The 20,857-nt window shown below is 39.4% G+C and overlaps 1 protein-coding gene and 1 pseudogene across 8 annotated transcripts in view; both read right to left on the reverse strand.

Annotated features, from left to right (window-relative positions):
• Nucleotides 1-1,152: 1,152 nt before the first annotated feature.
• Nucleotides 1,153-1,876, reverse strand: LOC100472127 (annotated as a pseudogene).
• Nucleotides 1,877-14,562: 12,686 nt separating this feature from the next.
• The window catches only part of SHROOM3 (shroom family member 3), a 303,549-nt gene continuing 297,254 nt past the window's right edge, over nucleotides 14,563-20,857 (reverse strand). For 7 of the 8 annotated variants that reach the window (XM_034671655.1, XM_034671652.1, XM_034671654.1 and 4 more), the window contains one exon: nucleotides 15,664-16,032. In XM_034671655.1, coding sequence (XP_034527546.1) covers nucleotides 15,664-16,032 — 369 coding nt within the window. Of the gene's footprint in view, nucleotides 16,033-20,857 lie in introns of all 8 variants that reach the window. The other variant, XM_019805421.2, reaches the window with a different exon arrangement.

Here is a 20,857-nt window from a genome sequence, read left to right on the forward strand (position 1 = left end):
ACGCTTAACCGCTGTGCCACCCAGGCGCCCCGCTTTTTGCATTTTTAACTTGATCGTTTAGGGATTACAATTACAGGTCTTGATGCTTTGTAATTTATTAAAATCTTTATTTTTTTTTTTCTGTTCTTCAAATCGGGTTATCTGTTGATCTGTTTTCTTGAGTTCACTGATGCTTTCCTTCATCACTTCTATTTTGCTTATAAATCCATTCAGTCTATTTTCATTTCAGATATTGTGTATTTTAGTTTTATAATTTCAGTTTGTTTCTTATAGTTTTTATTTATCTTCAGATTTCCTATCTCTTTGTTCACTATGTGCCTTCATTAAAGAACATTTTCCTTTATCTCACTGTGCATGGTTATAGTAGCTGGTTTAAAATCTTTTTGTGCTAATTCTAGCCTGTGGGTCATCTCAGGGTTGCTCTTTGCTGATTATCTTTTTTTCTTGAGATTGGATCACAAATTGCTGCTGCTTCTTACATCAAGTAATTTTGGATTTTAACCTGGATTATGTGAATAGTATATCCTGGAAACTATTTCTGTTATATATTTCTACAAAGAGTTTTGATATTTTTGTTTTGACAGACAATTTGTTGGGATAAAATTTCAAGCTCCATTTCTGGACAACTCAAATCTCAGTTCAATTTTTTTATCTTTATTTTATTTATTTTTAATGGAAGCTGTGAGTGTTTTTAATACATGAAAAAAATTGACATTTCATCTCAGGCTACCAGGATAATCATTTGAAAGCAAACAAAAGCAGACCCTTAACCTCACACCAAATATTGTCAACCTACATTGTAGCAATGATCCGTGAATAATAATGTAAATGAAATTAACTCAAAAAATTTATGTTATACATTATAAAAAGGAAGGTATACTGACATTATGTCAGGTTCCAAAGTTAATTTCTTAGCTCAGTGATATAGCAGTTCAAGAAATCATACCCGTTTGTTTCTTGTTGTTTCTAATGTTTAAACTATGAACATAAAAATTTAAGAAAACAGTTCTCTATATCAAGACATCAAAATAAATGCTTTACTTAAAGTCCACATCTGAATTACGTAACTCCTACAAAGGTGGAAATTTGTATCTTCAGTTATTACTAGTAGAGCTCCCTAAGTCAACTGGCTTAAAAATAAATTTAGTTTTTTATGAAAGAAATAAGAAATAGTCCAAAGGTGGAATGGCTATAAGGCTGGTTGGTTCAATGGCTCAGTAACATCATTCAGGTACCAGCTTCTTTTTTTTTTTTCTTTTGATGATTAGACAATTTATTGAGAACTTGCCCTCCCTACCCTTCCAATCTCTAGGTCACTTTTTCCTCATGTGGCTCTTGTGTGCTAGCCTGAGGAAGTTGGGTAGGGGCAGGGTCATGGCGTACTGGTCCATGAGGCTCATGAGGTAGCTGTAGCTGTCTTCTTCATACTGCGTGAACACAGCTGGCAGGTTCAGCTCCTCGTATAGTGCTTTCACCGGGGCCACATTCTTGGCCTCCTTTTGCCTGTAATTCTCCACAAGGATCTGGTCCTGCCAGCTAGCTGCCTTTGTTCTCCTGGATGTCAGTGCCAGTGTTGCCTGTCACACTGGGCTCCCCAAAGAGATCAAGGTAATCATCCTGAATCTGAAAGAACTCCCCAATCTCCAACAGGGTCTTCATGGCATTGGCATGTTCTTTCTCCTCATCACTGCCTGCCGTATACATGGCAGCAGCTACAGGAAGATAGAAGAAGTAGAATGCTGTCTTGGACTTGACAATAGATTTATACTTCTTTTCAGTGAATCTGCCAAGATCCACATTGCCCCCGGGGGGCTGTGATGAGGTCCAGGGTCTGTCCAATTTCAGTCTGATAGGGCCTCTGTAGGAAAAGCTCAAGAAGAACACGATTTCATCGAGCACTGCTCCCAGATTGTCAAGATGCTGACCAAGGATGGCATGGGCCACCCAGAGACAAGAGATGCAATTGCCCGGCTCAAGGAGGTCTTGGAGGACAGTGCTATTGAAGGCAGATACCTGCAGACTTTGACAGTGCTGATAGCATTTCAGAAGCTAGTGGAGCCAAGGAAGCAGGATGCTCATAGCCTCTGGCGGGCCCTGACTATGTGTGTGGAACTGCTCCAAGCTTTCTTCCTGGTGTCAGATGACATCATGGATTCATCCCTTACTTGATGGGGCCAGATCTGCTGGCATCAGAAGCCAGGCATAGGTTTGGATGCCATCAATGATGTTTTGCTTCTGGAAGCATGTATCCACCACCTGCTGAAGCTCTAGTGCTGGGAGCAGCCCTATTACCTGAGCTTAAGTTATAGTTCATTTTTGAAAGACATAACGAGGCATCACATCCAGACAAGGAGATGTTCAACAAAAGATAAGATTAGATTTCACCTTACATGGTTTCTTGAATCTTTGAGGACCTGTCAAGTACCTCCTTTGTTTATCTGTCTACAATTGGGTCCTATGACCCCTCTAAACCAATTCTTAGCAATCAGAAAAGGATGATCATTAATGATAGTAACTAATCAGGATTTATTTCCTGTCCTGTGATGGGAAATTGATACCCAAATTGCCAGCACACCGTAAGGAGGTAGTGAGTAGGATAGTCACTTACATCTTCCACAAACCCATACTGTATTCTTAATTCATTTAGTAATAAGAAGGAGTAGAATGTAATATTTAAAATCACTATCATATCAAATAAAAATGGTAAGATAATTCTTAAGTTGCGTGGTATTTGTGTTCTATACACTTACCCTTATGTAGGCATCTAAATAGAAAAATAGATGAAAAAATTAAAGTGGGAATATTTTAAGTACACTATGTAGAGTGCAATGAGTACTACTGTTTCTCGCTAGTGGAGTCTTCTGGCATTAACAATTTAAAATAATGCAGAATTTTCTATCTATTTTATGTATAGATTTCTGATTCTTTTGCTGACTCAAATACAGTTGAAAATGTTATTTAAAAAACACTGGCTTCTTTCTTTTAATTTTTATTTTAATTCCAGTGTACTTAACATACAGTGTGATATTAGTTTTGGGTGTACAATATAGTGATTCACCAATTCTATGTATTACTCAATGCTCAACATGATAAGTGTACTCTTAATCCCCTTCACCTATTACACCCATCTCCCCTCTGGTAACCATCTGTTTGTTCTCTATAGTTAAGAGTGTTCTCTATAGTTAAGAGTGTTTTTTGATTTGTCTCTTTTTTCCCCTTCGTTCATTTGTTTTGCTTCTTAAATTCCTCATATGGGTGAAATCATATGGTATTTGTCTTTCTCTGACTGGCTTGTTTCACTTAGCATTATCTAGATCTATCTAGATCTAGATCTATCCATGTTGTTGCAAGTGACAAGATCTCACTCTTTTTATGGCGGACAGTATTCCTTTATGTATATATACACCACATCTTCATTATCCATTCATCAATTAATGGACACCTGGGCTGCTTTCATAAGTTAGCTCTTGTAAATAATGCTGCAATGAGTATGGGGTATATATATCTTTTTGGATTAGTGTTTTCATTCTTTGTATAAATACCCAGTGGTGTGATTACTGGATTATGTGGTAGTTTTATATTTAGTTTTTTGAGAAACCTCCATACTGTCTTCCACGGTGGCTGTACCAGTTTGCATTCCCACCAACAGTGCACAAGTGATCCTTTTTCTCCACATCTTTGCCAACACTTGTTCCTTGTGTTTCTTATTTTAACAATTCTAACAGGTGTGAGGTGATATCATTGTGGTTTTGATTTCCCTGATGATGAGTGACGTTGAGCATCTTTTCATGTGTCTGTTGGCCATTTGTATGTCTTCTTTGGGGAAATGTCTGGTCATGTTTTCTGCCCGTTGTTAATTGGATTATTTGGCTTTTTGATGGTGTAATTTTTTTGTCTTGTGAGGAGAATGTTTAAGATCTCCTAGCAACTTTCAAATATACAGTACAATATAGTCACAACATAGCATTAACTTAGTCAACACTCTGCATTGCATCCCTAGGACTTAATTATCTTATAACTGAAAGTTCATATTTTCTGGAAAGCTTCACCCATTTCGCCCACCGCATTCACCCACTCATCTATTGATGGACACTTAGGTAGTTTTCATCTCTTGGCTATTGTAACGTTGCATGAACATGGGAATGCTGATATCTTTTTGAGATAGTGATTTTGTTTAGTTCATATAAATACCCAGAAGTGGAATTGCTGAATCATATGGTAGTTCTATTTTTAATTTTTTGAGAAAACTCCATAGTATTTTCCATAGTGTTTGCACCAATTTACATTCCCACCAACAATGCACAAGGGTTTTCTTTTTTTCACATCCTCACCAACACTTGTTATTTCTTTCTTTTTTGATAATAGCCATTTTAACAGGTGTGAGGTAATAACTTATTGTCATTTTGATATGCATTTCCTTGATGATTAGTGATGTTGAGCACCTTTTCATGTATCTGTCGTATGTTTTTTTAAAGATTTTATTTTTAAGTAATCTTTGCATCCAATGTGGAGTCAAACCTACAGCCCTAAGATCAAGAGTTGCATGATGTACTGACTGAGCCAGCCAGGCACCCCTCTTTTGGCTATTTTTATGTCTTTGGGGAAATGTCTATTCAGTTGCTCTCTGCTCATTTTAAAAATCAGATTGTTAGGGGTTTTTTGCTACTGAGTTGTATGAATTCTATATTTTGTGTCAAACCCATTGTCAGATATGTGGTTTGCACACATTTTCTCCCATTCCATAGGTTGTCTTTTAATTTTGTGTTGGTATAGAAGATTTTTAATTTGATGCAGTCCCATTGTTTATTTTTGCTTTTGGTGTCAAATCCAAAAAATTGTTGCCAAGATTGTCAAGGAGCTTACCCTCTATGTTTTCTTTGAGGACTTATATGATTTCTGGTCTCAAGTTCTAATCTATTGTTCATTTTGAATGGATTTTTCTGTATGGTGAAAAATGGGGTCCAGTTTCATTCTTTTGCATGTGGCTGTCCAATTTTCCCAATACCATCTATTGAAGAGACTATCCCCATTATGGATTCTTGGCTCCTTTGTCATAAACAATTGATTATATATGCATTATTTCTGGGCTCTCGGTTTTGTTCACTGATATATATGCTGTTTTAATGTCAATATATACTGTTTCAATTACTATAGTTTTGTAATATAGTTTGAAATCAGGAAGTGTGATGCCTCTCTAGCTTTGTTCTTCTTTCTCAAAATTGCTTAGGCTATTTAGGGTCTTTTGTAGTTCCATACATGTTTTAGGATTATTCTATTTCTGTGAAAAAGACCACTGGAATTTTGATAGCGATTGCGTTGAATGTGTAGATTTCTTTGGGTGGTACGGACATTTTAACAATATTAGTTTTTCCATTGCACCTGGCTGGCTTGGTCAGTGGAGCATGCAGCTCTTGATCTCAGGGTTGTGAGTTTGAGCCCCACATTGGACGTAGATATTACTTAAAAATAAAACGGTAAAAAAATTAAGTCTTTCAACCCATGAGCATGGGATATCTTGTCATTTATTTGTGTCGTCAGTTTCTTTCAAAAGTGGCTTATAGTGTTCATTGTTCAGGTCTTTCACCTCCTTGGCTAGATTTATTCCTAGATATTAGATTCCTTTTTTTTTTTTTAAGTTCTTTTTTTGGTGATGTTTGTTTGTTTTTTGTTTTTTGTTTCAGTAATCTCTACACCCAACATGGGACTCAAACTCACAACTCTGAGATCAAGAGCTGCATACTTTACTGACTGAGCCAGCCATTTTATTCTTTTTGATGCTATTGTAAACAGAATTGCTTTCTTAATTTATCTTTCCGGTAGTTCATTGTTAGTGTACAGAAATCTCACATATTTGTGTATATTGACCTTATGTCCTGCAATTTACCAAATGCACTTTGTGGAGACATTTAGAGTTTTCTATATATAGTATCATGTCTCCTGCAAATTGTGACAATTCTACTTCCTTTCCATTGTAGATGCCTTTTATGTTTCTTCCTTGTCTTATTGCTGTAGTTAGAATTTCTAATACTATGATGAATAAGAGTGGCAAGATTGCACATCTTTGTCTTGTTGCTGATTTTGGAGGAAAAGTTTTCAGTTTTTCACTGTTCAGTATGATGTTAGCTGTGGGTTTGTCATATATAGCCTTTCTTATGTTGAGGTATGTTCTCTTTGTAACCACTTTGTTGAGAGTTTTTATCATGAATGGATCTTGGGGGCCCCTGGGTGGTACAGTTGGTTAAGCATCATGATTTCAGGGTTGTGAGATTGAGCCCTGGTTTGCGGTCCACACTGAGGGCTGAGTCTGCTTAAGACTCTCTCTCTTCTCCCTCTGCCCTTCCCCATACTGTGTTCACTTGCTCTTTTTCTCTAAAAATAAAATATTAAAAAAATTGATGGATCTTGAATTTTGTCAAATTTTTTTCTGTATATTTTGAGAGATTATATGATTTTTACCCTTCATTTTGTTAATGCGTATGAGGCTGATTAATTTGTGGATGTTGATCCATCCTTGCATCCCTGAAAGAAATCCCATTTGATCATAGTGTATGATCCATTTAATGTATTGTTGAATTTGGTTTGCTCTATTTTGTCAAGGATCTTTGCTATATTCATCAGGGATAGTAACCTATAATTTTCTTTCCCTGTAGTGTCTAGTTTTGGTATCAGGGTAATGCTGGCCTCATATAATGAGTTTGGAAGTATTCTTTTCTATTTTTTGAAGAGTTTCAGAAGAATTGGTATTCCTTAAATGTTTGGTAGATTCACTCATGAAGCCATCTGGTCCTGGCCTTTTGTTTATTGACTTAGTAATCAAATATCTCTTAATATACTTACTAGTAGTTGGTCTGTTCAGATTTTCTATTTCTTCATGATTCAGTATTGTAGATTGTGTGTTTCTAGGAAGGTATCCATTTCTTATAGATTGTCCAATTTGTTGGGATAGAATTATTTATTGCAGTTTCTTATCCTTTGTATTTCTGTGACATCAGCATCCTCTTTCTTTTCTAATTTTATTTCTCTGACTCCTCTCTTTTTCTTGGGTAGTCTAGCTAAAGATTTGTCTATTTGTTTGTTTAAAAAAAACCCCACTCTTAGTTTCACTGATCTTTTCTGTTGTCTTTTTAGTTGCTGATTAACTTATTTCCATTCTGATGGAACTTGCTATTTTCTTCCTCTTACTATCTTTTGGCTTAGTTCTTATTTTTTTTAAGTTCCTTGAAGTGTGAAGTTAGGTTGTTCGAGCTCTTTCTTTTTTCTTAATATAGGTGTTTTCAGTATGAACTTCCCTCTTAGCACTGCTTTTGTTGCATCCTTTAGGTTTTGGTATTTTGTAGTTCCATTTTCATTTGTCTCAAGATTTTTTAAATTTTTCTTTTGATTTTTTTTCTTTGACCCATTGGTTGGTAGCATTTTGTTTAATCTCCATGTGTTTTTGAATTTTCCAGTTTTCTTCTTGTAATTGATTTCTAGTTTCAGATCATTGTGGCTAGAAATGATTCTTGATATTATTTAAGTATTCTTAAATTTATTACGACTTGTTTTGTGGTCTAACATATGATCTGTCCTGGAGAATATTCCATGTGCTCATGAGAAGAATGTGTATTCTGTTGCTTTTGAATGGGATGTTCTACATAGGTCTGTTAAGTCCATCTGGTCTAGTGTGTCATTTAAAGCCTATGTTCTTTATTGATTTTTCTGTCTGGATGATTTATCCATTGATGAAAGTAGGGTATTGAAGTCTCTTACTATTATTGTACTGCTATTTATCCTTTCAGGTCTGTTAATATTTGCCTTATGTATTTAGATGTTTCTATGTGGGGTGCATAAATATTTATAAATGTTATATCTTTTTGTTGGATTGATTCCTTTATCATTATATAATGACCTTCTTTGTCTCTTATTGTCTTTGTCTTACAGTCTGTTTTGTCTGATGTAAGTATGGCTATTCCCAGCTTTCTCTTTGGTTTCCATTTGTATAGAGCTTCTTTTTCCATTTCTTCATTTTCAGTCTCTGTGTGTCTTTAAAGTTGAAGTGAGTCTCTAGTAGTCACCATATACTTGGGTCTTGTTTTTTTAATCCATTCATCTACTCTGTGTCTTTTGATTGTAGGATTTAGTCCATTTACATTTGAAGTGATTATTGGTAGGTATGTACTTATTGCCATATTGTTGATTATTTTCTGTTTATAATTCCCTTCCTTTATTCTTCTCTTGCTCTCTTTGTGATTTGATAATTTTCTTTAGTGGTATGGTTAGATTCCTTTCTCTTCATCTTTCGTGTATCTACTATAAATTTTTGTTTTGTGGTTGTCATGAAGCTTATATAAAACATCTTAGAGTTATAATAGTTTATTTTAAGCTGGTAACAGCTTAAGTTCAAATACATTCTAAAACTCTACATTTTATTCTCCCCCACACGTTTTAGGGTTTTGATGTCAAATTTTACATCTTTTTATCTTTTGTATCAGTTAACAAGTTACTGTAGTTATGGTTACTTTTACTACTTTTGTCTTTTAACCTTCATACCAGATTTCTGTGATTCACTCGCCTCCATTACAACATTGTATTGCTCTGAGTTTCACTATATTCTTACTGTTTCCAGTGAGATTTACATTTTTATATGTTTTCCTATTACTATTTTTTTAAAGATTTTATTTATTTGTCAGAGAGAGAGCACAAGCAGGGAGAGCGGCAGGCAGAGGGAAAAGCAGGCTTCCCACTGATCAGGGAGCCCAATGCAAGGCTCAGTCTCAGGACCCTGGGATCATGACCTGAGCCAAAGGCAGATGTTTAACCAACAGAGCCACCCAGGTGTCCCTTCCTATTACTAACTAGTGCCCTTTTGTTTCAGCTTAAAGAAATCCCTTTTACATTTCTTGTAAGGTTGGTCTGTTAGACTCTTTTAGATTTTCTTGTCTGGAAAACTCTCTTTCTCTCCTTCAGTTCTGAAGGACGACTTTGCTGGGTAAAGTATTGTTGGTTGGCAGGGGTTTTTTTCTTCTTTTTTCAGCATGCTGAATATATCAGATCAGTCTTTTCTGGCCTGCACAGTTTCTGCTGAAAAATCTGCTGGCAGTCTTCTGGGGGTTCCCTTGAACATAACAAGTCATTTTTTCTCTTGCTGCTCTTAAGATTCTTCCCTGTGTTTAACTTTTGACAATTTAAATGTATCATGTCTCGATGTGGTCTCTTGGGATTCCTCTTATTTTGAAGTCTCATATTCCTGCATCTGGATGTCTGTTTTCTTCTCCATTTAGGAAAGTTTTCAGCCATTATTTCTTCAAAAATGTTTCTGCCCCTTTCTCCCTCTTCTTCTGAGATCCCTGTAATAGGAACATTAGTCCACTTGATGTTGTCCCATAAGCCCCTTAATCTGTCTTTATTACTTCTTTTAATTTTTTTTGTTTTTGCTCCTTTGAATAAATTCCACTGCCATGTCTTCCAATTCGCTGACCCTTGCTTCCACTTTATCTAGTCTGCTGAACCCCTGTCTTGAATTTTCACTTAAGTTATTGTATTCTCAGCTCTGATTTTTGTTTGGCGTTTTCTTATATTTTTCTATCTCTTTTTTGAAATTTTCAGTTTGTGCATGCATTGTTCTGCTGACCTCAGTGATCATCTTTATGACTGTTATTTTGAGTTCTTTATCATAAATCACTTATCCCCATTTCATTAAGGTCTTTTTGGAGGGTTTTACTTATTCTTTCATTTGGAACATATTCCTCTGTTTCCTCATTTCCTTAACTCTCTGTGTTGGTTTCTGTGCATCAGATAAAATAGCTACTTCTCCCAGTCTTCAAAGAGTGGCCTTGCATAGGAGATGAAACTCATCATTCAACCCTACCCTAGCTCTTGGTTGTCTTTCAAACCTATGTGGTTGCCCAGTCAGGTTTCTTCATTCTTTGTGGCCCCCCTAGTAGTTGAGGGCATGTTAAGACCTGTCAGTGTCCCAAAGGGAAGGATGTCAGTCATCACCTAGATGATGCTGGTGGGGCAGGAGGGAAGAAAAGGACTATCTTGTTGTTATGGCTGCTGACTTACGTATGAGTGGTGTGGGTATGGGATATCCGATGGAGTTCTGCCCCAACCATGGGTTGTCTTGATGATCTTGCAGCCTTAGCAGGCGATAAGCATCTCCCAGCCCTGTGGACTAGAAACCTGCACCCTGAAGAGTTCATTCTTGCATCAGTGCCCGGAAGGCATTCTGCCAACACCTGCTCCCCTGTGCAAATCATCTGCAACTTAGAGGGTTTCCATTGAGTGACCACGCCCTCTGCAGGGACCCCACGAATTGCGCATATCCTTGCCATTGGTTGCTGACTGGCTGCACCAAGCTTGCACTCTGGAGGGTTGCTTCCTTCTTGCCCAGGGATCACAGGCCAGCTCTGGCCTGGGTAAACCAACAAACTTTTCTGCTGTGGGTAGGCTAAGTTCTCCAAGGAGGTCTGAACCCCAGCCTTGGGGAGGGGAGCCCTTTCCAAGTTTGTCTTTCCTTGGGTACTCTTCCTCAGAGTAATCAACTTTCTTTATGTCCTATAGGCTACTCATTGGAGTTTAATAATTCTTTGTATTAAACTTACCCTGTTCAACCCACTGTGTCAAGGAGTGGCAATACTGATGTTTTAGCAAGAAATAGAGCTGCTTTTCCAATGACAGTATCAGAGAGGAATTTATAGAATGAGATAGGAATAAATAAGCCAGTTTCTTATTTGCAGCTTTTTTTCTTACATAATTTTGACTTTAAGGTTTTGAAATTTGACATTTTTGTGTCATAAGCTAGACTATCAGATCTGCACCAAGAGAAATTCTACCTGTCCTATGTAGCCTGAGACTTGGAAAAGGGCAACAGAAATCTGAAAAAGGCCCCCACTGAAAAGGTCAGCTGCGATTTCAGGTTAGTGCAGATATCATAGCAGGACTTCAAATTACTGACATTGTGTGATAGGCTGACTCCTTTTGAGGAAAAGTAGTGCACTTGAGCCTGAATACGTGCTTAGCTTGTTCCAATTTAAAGCTGATCTAGGAGAAAGTGGGTGGGGGGGAACCCATATCATAACTGTGGGGATGATACAAAAGTAGTGGGGACAATCTTAACTCATAATGGTGTAGTGAATGAGTAAACATGACAAGGCTTTGAATTCTGGGATTGTTATTAAATAAATTCATGTTAGTCTTTCTGTGATAATAATAAAAACTGTACAAATGGTTGGTATCAGTGGCTCTCAGGACAACCCAGGGAACTTATATAGGTGCAGATTCCCAGCCTCCATGGTGGTGTCTCAGCAATAGGCATTTTTTAAAAGATTTATTTATTTGAGAGAGAGCATATGAGTGGGGGGAGGGAAGGAAGGAGAGAATCCCAAGCAGAGTGAGTGCAGAGCCCAGTGCAGGGCTGGATCTCATCATGACTCATGAGATCACTGCCTGAGCTGAAATCAGGAGTTGGACGCTTAACCAACTGACCCACCAGGTGCCCCAGCAATGGGCATTTTTAACAAGCACTTCTGTGATTCTGATGCACAGTATTTTTTTTTTTTAAAGATTTTATTTATTCGACAGAGATAGAGACAGCCAGCGAGAGAGGGAACACAAGCAGGGGGAGTGGGAGAGGAAGAAGCAGGCTCACAGCAGAGGAGCCTGATGTGGGGCTCAAACCCACAACGCCGGGATCACGCCCTGAGCCGAAGGCAGACGCCCAACCGCTGTGCCACCCAGGTGCCCCTGATGCACAGTATTTTTGAGAAACTGTGGTTTAGTGTCTGAATGAGGTTCCATAAGAAAAGTGAAATTTGATTTAGAAATAAGAATAAGAAAACTGTTCATGTGTTTGTTTCTGATTTTAAAATGGCCTTTATCATTTTATGCCATTCTTCATCCCAGAGTTAAGGCAACAAGGAATACCATGTCCCCAGTATGCTATTCCTGTGTGGAACAGCCCCTTCACATTTGTCTGATCATTTTACACTTTGCTGGGAACGGAGAAGTTCTTTCAGGCTGAAGTTCTTCCTTTTTCTTGCCAGTAATGTGAATAAGATCCATGCTCTTCTAAAGGAAAAAGAGAAATTCCAACCTAATAGAATAAAGCCAATAATGTGGAAAATTAAAGACAAGTAAATTTGGAACCATGTAAGAATAAAAAGCCAACGTTTTCCTAGTATCCAGAAAAAACCCCAACATCTTGGTAAAAGATACTTAAAATATAAGCTTAAGGTAGTGCTCATATTAGCAACAACTGTGATCTTTTACACTCAGAAGTGATTGTAGATCTGGTATTAACAACAGAATAATAGGAAAACTGGGGTGTACCATGCTGGTTTCTCCTGATTTCTCTTTTGCTTCAAAGGCCCTCACTCCTCACTTTAACAAGACAGCTTGTGATTCTTAGGGGTTGATCCATGCTTGCTAATCTTCAAGTTTGGAAACCAGTTGTGCAAAACAAATCCTAAAACGTTCCCCTGGAGCAGAGGAAAGAATGTTTGGTTTTGACAGTGTCTCTTGGAAAACCTCAGACACTTTCACTGTGGAACCTTCCTACATTCTTTGGGGTTAAGCAGCCACCACAAGAAACAAAACAGCAGGAGAAAGCCTGAGTCAACCAGCATGACGCAACATGCCCAGAACTTCTCAAGTGGTCCAGGGAGTTGGAGGCCTGCCAGTTTTGTTGCAGGACCTTGTCCTTTGTGAGAATTTCACAGGTTTCTTGAGTATCAGCATTTGGACTATTGCAAGGCCACCTCACACCCACCACTTCTGATGGGACCTGGCATTTCAGTAGTGATTGCATCCACAGGGACAATTATTGACTATGAACAAACATCTTTGAAGTCTTGACCAACAACATGCTCAGGGTTGATTTGCTTATGATCTTGGCCGAAGATATTGGGAGGAAAAAGGATGGCTCTGACTGTAGATGATTACTTTTTGTTTTTAAAGATTTTATTTATTTGAGACAGCACAAGCAGGAGAAGCAGCAGAGAGAGGGAGGGAGAAGCAACTCCCCACTGAGCGTGGAGCCCAATGTGGAACTTGATCCCAGGACCCTTGGATCGTGACCTGAGCCGAAGGCATACAGTTAACTGACTGAGCCACCCAGGCGCCCCTAGATGATTGTTTTTAATAGTGGAAAGAGAATGCAAAATAGGAAAGGAATAGAGAACAGACTTACTGTTGAGCTAAAGGCATTTAAGAATTAATAATGAAAACTAAGTTAGTGGTTTCCTTCTCATCAAGCAAAGGTCAAGTTCTGCTACAGTATCACGTCGCTTAAGAATTAGTTTTCCAGAGTTACACTTGATACCTCCCTAATTTCACTTAACGACAGAACAACATTTCAGTGTAGCAAAGGAAGGGATGATGTCCTAGGCATGTCCTGTGCTTTCAGGTGCTTGTGTCATGGCAAGCAGCATCTACTATTCTGAGGGCCACTTACTTTGACATGTATAAATTAGAAAAGTGATTGAAAAAAACTTGCAGGGTGTACCCAGCCAAATCTTTCAGAAGAATCGTTTTGAAGAGTGTTGGAAATGTGGATGGCCCCAGAATCCCCCTGAGGAGTTTCACCGGGAGCAACTGAAGACATTTACTGGCTGGCTCCCACCTGATGCAAGGAATCAGTATCAATCAGTGAGACACAGTTAATTACCACCTGGAGGTGATCTGGGGCTCCCGTGTTGGTCTAACTCTGAGGAAATATCAGATGCATTGTTTTTTCTCTACCTTAAAATGACATGTGGTGTGGCTGCTAGATGCAGCCACTGGTTCCACTGAGTCCCTGGGAAACCGGTGCTGTATTAACTGTACCAATGGGAGTCAGTGTCTAACCTCCAAAAAGGAAAGCAGCAGCTTTTGTTGATAGCTCACAGGAAACGTCTGGGTGGCCTGTTGGTTCTGAGCTCATCAAAAAAAGACGCCTGTATTGGGGACCAAAACTGTAATTTTGAAGTTCTTAACCAGAAGATACAGTTCATTAAGTAATTAAAATGTACTAGGGGAGAAAAGGGCATTTGGTGTCTCATACAAATTTTACACCTTAATTCTCTGTAGTACTTGCAGTCCAAATTAGCAGAGATAGCCACCAGCCATAGGTCAAGCACGTGTAAAAACAACAAAAAACTAAACCAAAGCCTAGGATCCACCATCTGCTGTATTAGGTTGTTGCCATCTCTGGCAGCCATCAGCATAGCCTGGCCACTGGCCCTAGTCTTCTTCCACCTCCCAGTCTCTTTAAATAGACTTAAAACTTGGGCTCTAGAGTACCCTCCAAAAAGTCATTATTGTGAAGCAAAATCATAATCTTCAGATGCACTGTGCAAACTTCAGATTGATAGTGCAGAATCAGTCCAGATATTAAGAAGGTTGTTTTTAATGGTGGTTGATAGGCTTAACAATTTAGGAAAACTTTTTTAAAAGCATCATTAAAACATAAAATCTAAAAAAAAAAAAGAGGGGGTTGCCTGGGTGGCTCCATCAGTTAAGTGACTGCCTTTGGTTTAGGTCATGATCCTGGAGTCTCAGGATCGAGTCCTGCAACAGGCTCCCCACTCACCAGGGAGTCTGCTTCTCCCTCTAACGCTACCCCCTCTCGTGTGCTATTTTTTTTTTTTTAAAGCATCATTAAAACAGCCTCATAGTATATCTCTTAAAACAGGCTACATTTAGTCCAAATCCCATGAAGGAGGACAGCATGAATACAGTTTTTAATTGGTTTGGTTTCTGACTTTCCTCATATAAAGATTGGAGAGCCGTTGTCCTTGTTAGTAAAATTAAGCTGTCTCCCCAGCACAGTGGTAATGCCATGAAGCACTAGGAAATGATGTGATAGCCATGTTGCACAAAAACTTCTTCCTGGGGAAGGTGTAGTGTTCCTGTTGGTTGCAGAAGGAAAGTGGTGAGGACTGGCAGCTGTGGAAACTGGGATTCCCCATTACAAATTTTAACACAAGTGTTGAAGTTCTGCTCGTGTTGTACAAGTAAGACCAACAAGCCAAGTGTTGAAGGAAAAAATAAAAGTCTCCACACTCAATGTGACTATCTTTGGAATTCTTCATTTCATTAAGGTTTTCACAAAATACAAAGCTCAAACGCAATTTTCTACGTCCACCACAAAACAGAATCAAATAAGTGGTTAGCACACAAACATAATGATCTTTTTCATTTTAAAAAATATAAATAACAGTGTTCAAGGTTTTACAGTTTTCTTCTGTGTGTTTTTCTTTTTAAGGCTTTATGTTGCAGACACTTCATTAATGAGTACTTGTATCTGTCGTCAGGACACACTGCCCACAAGCAAGGAAGGCCACTGTGGATACATTCCTGAGGGTGACACACACTCATCTATGTTGCCTCAGCCTGTTATAAAAACTAAACGATCAATCAAATGCCCTCCAATCAGTTCTCACAGTTTCATTAATATTCCTTCTACTAGAAAGTGAGAATAGAAAGGGGTAAGTTCCCAGCAGCATTTAAGCTCTCAGATCAATCACCTAGGGCGAGAAGGAAAAAAAAAAAAACCAGGCTTTTTCCTGAATAGAATTTTTTCCTTTTATCCAGAAAAACCCCAATGACCCATAGAGTTTAAACGGTGGTTTGTACTGAAATAGTTTTCAGATTAAATAGTGTTGAGAGAAAGGGTGAACTTTTGGTTGGGTCTTTTAGAAGAGGTTAAAGCGGAGAGGTTAATGTTGGGAAAACACCACTTAAAGTACACCCCCTAGCAGGAGCCATCTCACTCTCGAGGTCTGGGGGCAGAGCCAAGGCCCCTGCCTTGGGAATGAAATCTGAGGGGAGACTCTCCAGCAGACACTTGACTTGTTCCTGGCCTAGCTTGATCTTGTCATCCAGCTTCCGCTGCTCAATGAGGAGGGTTGACTTCATTTTCACAAAATGCTGGTAATCCTGGAGTTGTTCCTCTGAAAGGTAATTGGCGAGGATGTCCAACACCACACGTTCCCTTCGATCCAGGTTCTCCTTGAGCTCCCGGGCATCTTCATGCTGCCCAGCCAGGACCTTCCTCTTCTCGTTGAGAGACCTCTGCCAGGGCGAAATAAACAGATCAGCAAAGGGCAAGGTGGAGGAAGGAAACTGCCTGTAGAGACCCTTTTCCAGGACTGTGAAAGGCCCAAGTTTCTGTTTCAGTTGTCACTCTAGAGTAAGGAGACTGACTTTTTTGAAAATCACTTGATTACCCTTCTGCTGCCTGTATGTAGTTCTCTAACTTGTCAAGTTATAAGGCAGCTTTAAGAGAGATTACAATAAATTAGCTGGGGTAAAAGCTTGACTTGAGGCTTCTAGATTTAAAAGGACAATCAGTGTTTCTGCTTACATGAAGTATTTAGAGGTTACGTGTACCTGTATGAGTACTCAAAAGCATAGAGATACAAAGTAGAATCAGTTGTTGACAGGAGCTAGGGGGAAGGGGTGAATGGAGTTGATAAAGTTTCAGTTTTGCAAGAAGAAAAAGTTCAAGAGATCAGTTGCAAAACAATGTGAATATACTTAACAGTAGTGAACACTTTAAAATGGCTAAGAAGGCAAATATTAGGTTATGTGTAGTTTACCATGATAAAAAACTGAAGGGGGTGAAAAAAAGGCCAATCTTCAAGTTACCTTGAGTATTTACAAGTATTTACATTTATAGCAGTTCTCAAAGTATGGACCACCAGCAGCAGCATCTCCTGGGAATTTGTTAGAAATGGAAATTTTCAGGCCCTGTGTCACCTACTGAATCTAAAGCTTGGGGCCCAGAAAGCTGTGGTTTAATAAGCCTTCCAGGTGATTCCTCTGCATCTGAAGTTTGAGAACCTCTGTCTTGATCCACAAATAACACTGGGAATGTTATATTTCCCATATCTAAAGAAATCTGTTTCTAGTTTTCAGGCCTCTAGTTTTCAGGAATCTAACATGAGAGAAATTCTATTTAACAATGATGGCTATTTCATATTCTAAGCATTTCTTATACAAACCCAATAATAAGGTAGCGTGTTATCTTTAGGGCTAATTTACTTTATAATAATTTTTAACATGGCTTTTTAAAAAAATTATTTATTTTAAAGATTTTATTTATTTATTTGACAGAGACAGCCAGTGAGAGGGAACACAAGCAGGGAGAGTGAGAGAGGAAGAAGCAGGCTCCCAGCAGAGGAGCCTGATGCGGGACTCGATCCCAGGACTCTGGGATCACGCCCCGGGCCGAAGGCAGACGCCTAACGACTGAGCCACCCAGGCGCCCCTTTAACATGGCTTTTTAAGCAATACGCTGACTTACAATGAATGTCATTAAATTTTTTTTCACTTTATGTTTAATGATTTAGACTTTTAAGGTCAAGGTGATTGAGAAACATTAAAATGAGAATTAATCAAGAGGTATATCTTTAATCTTATTTCAATACAAATTGGCTGTGTAGGCTTATGAAAGGCTCACAGACCATGTGTCCTTTGCCTTAACTTCCCTTGAACTAGCCTGTCAGATCTTACATAATAATTCCCAGGGCAAAAGCTACAAAGTTATAGGTTCATCTTACAAATATCTCCATTTTTATGGCTTCCTTCCCCCAATCAGAAAAACACACCATATGGGGCGCCTGGCTGGCTCAGTCAGTGGAGCATGCAACTCTTGATCTCGGAGTTGTGAGTTAGAGCCCCACGTTGGGTGTAAAGCTTGCTTAAAAATAAAATCTTAGGGGCGCCTGGGTGGCTCAGTTGTTAAGTGTCTGTCTTCAGCTCAGATCATGATCCCAGGGTCCTGGGATCGAGCCCCGCATCGGGCTCCCTGCTCTGCTGGGAGCCTGCTTCTTCCTCTCCCACTCCCCCTTCTTGTGTTCCCTCTCTCTCTGGCTGTCTCTCTCTCTCTGTCAAATAAATAAATAAATAAATAAATAAATAAATAAATAAATAAATAAATCTTAAAAAATAAATCTTAAAAAAAAAAAAAAGAAAACCCTTGGGGTGCCTGGGTGGCTCAGTACGTTAAGTGTCCAACACTTGATTTTAGCTCATGTCATGACCTCAGGGTCATGAGACTGAGCCCTGTATGGCTCCACGCTGGTGTGTGGAGCCCGCTTAAGATTCTCTCTCTCTCTCCCTCTCCCTGCCACCAGCTGAAGTTTTCCCCCCACCCCCTTGCATACATTTCTCTCTCTCAAAAACAAAAACCCCTTAGGGATACACTCACTTTAACATTTATAGCAGCATTATCTACAAGAGCCAAATTATGGCAGTAGCCCAAGTGTCCATCAATATACACACACTACATCTTTATCCATTCATACACACACACACGGAATATTGGCCATGAGATGAATGAAATCTTGCCATTTGCAATGACATAGATGGAGCTAGAAAGTATTAAGCAAAGTAAGTCAGAGAAAGACAAATACCATATGATTTCACTCATGTGGAATTTAAGAAACAAAAGAAGCAAAGGGAGAAAAAAAGAGAAAGAGGCAAACCAGGAAACAGACTCTTAACTCTAGAGAACCGATGGTCACCAGAGGGGAAGTGGATGGCAGAATGGGCTAAATAGGTGATGGGATGAAGGAGAGCACTTGTTGTGATGAGCACAGGGTGATGTACTTCCGGAAGTGCTGAATCACTACGTTGTACACCCGAAACTAATATTATACTGTGTTAACTAACTGGAATTTGAATAAAACTAAAGAAAAAAAAAAACACCAAAAAAACCCTTAGGGACTGAATGTGAATGAAGAAACCTTTCAAACTACTGTAGAGAAGTTAAAAAGTAAAAACCTCTTCCTCACCTTTAAAAAGTTAGGAAATATTTTACCCATTAGATATGTATAGAGAAGAGTATAATACCTGTGTACCCATCGTTAACTGTGCCAATTCTTAACAGGAGTGTTTATCATATTTTCTTCAGATTAGAAACATAAATTAGAGATTCAGTTGAAGCCTGATAGACACTCTACCATCCTCCTCACCCCCCATGACCTTTATCCTATCTTTGGCATTTGTTGAACCACTTATTCTTCCTTTCCTCTTGTATTTATACTTTCAGTTTCTTAAGACTAATGATTATAAAAACTAATATGGATGTATTTTGCATGTGAGCAAGCACATATTTGTATTCAAGAGTGTGTGTGCATTTAAATGTTGAGCTGAATTTAGTTCTGGAACAGCTCCTCTTCCCCTAACTAACTGTTCCAGTGTTCCTTCTCTCACATACCTGTGGTATCCATCCCAGTGGCCAAACAGGAAACGTAAAATTAGTTTCCGCTTTCCCCTTCCCCTCATCTAGCACGCCTTGCTAATTCAAACTCATTCTCTCACTCCCTAGTCTCTATTCCCATGACAGCAGCCTAAATGAACAGCCTAACTCCTTCTGGCTAGACTCTGAGCGTAACTCTCACTCCTCCCCAGGCTGATTAGGTCATAAAATTAGTTTATGGCTCTTCCTGGCCTTCTGACTAAAGTCCTAAGTCTATAAAGTATGACCCACAAGGTATTTATGACTATTTTCTGTGTTGAATACTGCTTGGCCCTCCAGATCCACTTTTCTCAGCCTTGCTCTGTGTCTAAGGAAGCTGAATGGTGCAAGCTGCACCAACAGGGGTCCCTTCCCTCTGGGCCTGGCTAACAGGAGTCCTGGCAGGTGGGTAGGAAGGAGGGAGGGAAAGGAAAGAAAAGAAAGAACTTGGGGCATTTATCCCTGGCTCCCTCCTTGCCAGGTAGAGGGGGCTACGTTAGCTCACCAAGGCCTCAGTGCTGTAGGACAGACACCAGACACGGAGTTCTGATAAGGACTCTCCTCCCCTCCTTCAAGGGATTTTAACCCTTACAGGGAGGTTTCGTTAACCCTTCTTGGTCTGTCTTACTCCTTCCCACACCTTCATTGAACTTTCTCTGCTGACCCTTGTTGATTAAGCCCTCTATTTCCTGTCTGTTCCCTGACTACACACTTTTCTAATATTTCCTGCAATCTGCGATTTTTAAAAACCAAGCAGTCAGTCACTCTGTTTTAGACATACCAGTCACATATGTATGGTTCTAGAACATGCCATGGTCTTTCTTGACTTTGTCCATGACATTCCCTCTAAATGGTGAAGCCCTCCCCTCTTAATCCATGTGGAATTAAGAAATTCTTCTAAACCCTGTTCAAGTGTCCCTTGTGCCAAATCTTTCCTGGGCTCTCCCAACACCTGAGAAGTGTTCCGTGGCTGAGTTTATCGCTGTGCGGTGGCATATTGGATGCACTTGCTGCTTCCACACTGGTTTTCCTTTTTATACACTGAGTTCCTTGAGGGCGGGGCCTGCATTTTAGTTGGTGTTCATCCCCAGCATGCACAGCACTGGATATTGGACAGGTGCTTCTTTGTTGAGTGGAAGGAAGGAGGAAAGGATGACGTTTTTGAGGCAGGCACTACTGGGTGATTTCTAGATAAGGAAGCTAAGACTCCGCACATCCTCATGAGGAGGGCACTCGCAGGAAGTGGGGTGCAGCTGCAGAAAGTTCTTGTATGCTCAGTCACTTTCTTAATACCATCTAGATTTTTCTCTATTTGGAAAAAAAGACATTTTCCCTTTTAATGTATAGGAGAAATAACTGGGAAATCCCTGATAGCACTGAAAGAGAGAGCTGTAGATAGAAGGAACCAGAAAGCAAAGAAGCCTCTTGATGGCTGGAGTGCTTATCACCTTCTAGCATAAATATGTATGTACAGGGGTGCCTGGGTGGCAGAGCGGTTAAGCGTCTGCCTTCGGCTCAGGGCGTGATCCCGGCGTTATGGGATCGAGCCCCACGTCAGGCTCCTCTGCTATGAGCCTGCTTCTTCCTCTCCCACTCCCCCTGCTTGTGTTCCCTCTCTCGCTGGCTGTCTCTATCTCTGTCTTATAAATAAAA

This window comes from Ailuropoda melanoleuca, chromosome 11, assembly GCF_002007445.2.
Source record: "Ailuropoda melanoleuca isolate Jingjing chromosome 11, ASM200744v2, whole genome shotgun sequence".
In the NCBI taxonomy this organism is placed as follows: domain Eukaryota; kingdom Metazoa; phylum Chordata; class Mammalia; order Carnivora; family Ursidae; genus Ailuropoda; species Ailuropoda melanoleuca.